The following is a 738-nucleotide window of genomic DNA, read 5'->3' as shown; positions in this document are numbered from 1 at the left end:
CCGACTCCCTCTGCTTACATGTCTGGGCATTGCATGACAGAGCTGCACTCAAATACATGCAGACAATACACCCATATGCATAAAATAAAAATAATAAATAAAATATTTTTTAATCAATTTTGTTCATTAAAGAAGAGAATTCTTAAAGCTTTGCCAGATTCAGCAAACCAATGGAAGGACTTAAATACCTTTAATGCCTCAGTATAATAAAGGAATATTCTACTCATTTGCTGTCCACCAAACTCTCACCTGTAAGAGCATTTTCTGAAGTGGAAAGCTGCTCACGAAGTTTATCCACATCATCTGGATGCACTTGATCATAGAGCGTACTTCCAAACCATTCAGACTGTGGTTGGTTCAAAACAGGAGTCACTGAATCAGAGACATACACCACCCGGCCAGTCTCACATGAGACAATAAAAAGAAAACCATCTGCTGCCTCCAAGATCAAATGTTTCAGTTCCTAGCCAAGAAAAGAAAGGAAAATTAATACTGAACTCTGTCTAGAAACAGAAAGAAGCAAGATTTTTGGGTACATATATACCGTTCTATTAGCAATTACTGGCTTATATTTGAATTCTCATCCTAAATATAATTACCTTCATTGACAAGAAAGATTTTTACGTTAAGAATGTTTTTTACAGCTGGGCATGGTGGCGCACTTTTTTGGGGGGGTGGTCTTTTTGAGACAAGGTCTCCCTGTAGCCCCAGCTGGCCTGGAACTATGTAGACCAGGCT

The 738-nt window shown here is 38.6% G+C and overlaps 1 protein-coding gene across 3 annotated transcripts in view; it reads right to left on the bottom strand.

Annotated features, from left to right (window-relative positions):
* Window positions 1-738, bottom strand: part of Arnt (aryl hydrocarbon receptor nuclear translocator) — a 68160-nt gene that overhangs the window by 28879 nt on the left and 38543 nt on the right. For all 3 annotated transcript variants that reach the window (XM_008827075.3, XM_029560609.1, XM_029560608.1), the window contains one exon: window positions 250-463. In XM_008827075.3, coding sequence (XP_008825297.2) covers window positions 250-463 — 214 coding nt within the window. The remainder of the gene's footprint in view (window positions 1-249; window positions 464-738) is intronic.

Source organism: Nannospalax galili, unplaced genomic scaffold, assembly GCF_000622305.1.
Source record: "Nannospalax galili isolate Female #2095 unplaced genomic scaffold, S.galili_v1.0 scaffold1212, whole genome shotgun sequence".
Taxonomy (NCBI): domain Eukaryota; kingdom Metazoa; phylum Chordata; class Mammalia; order Rodentia; family Spalacidae; genus Nannospalax; species Nannospalax galili.
Note: the sequence above shows the minus strand (reverse complement) of the source record. Positions and strands in the feature narration are given on the sequence as shown.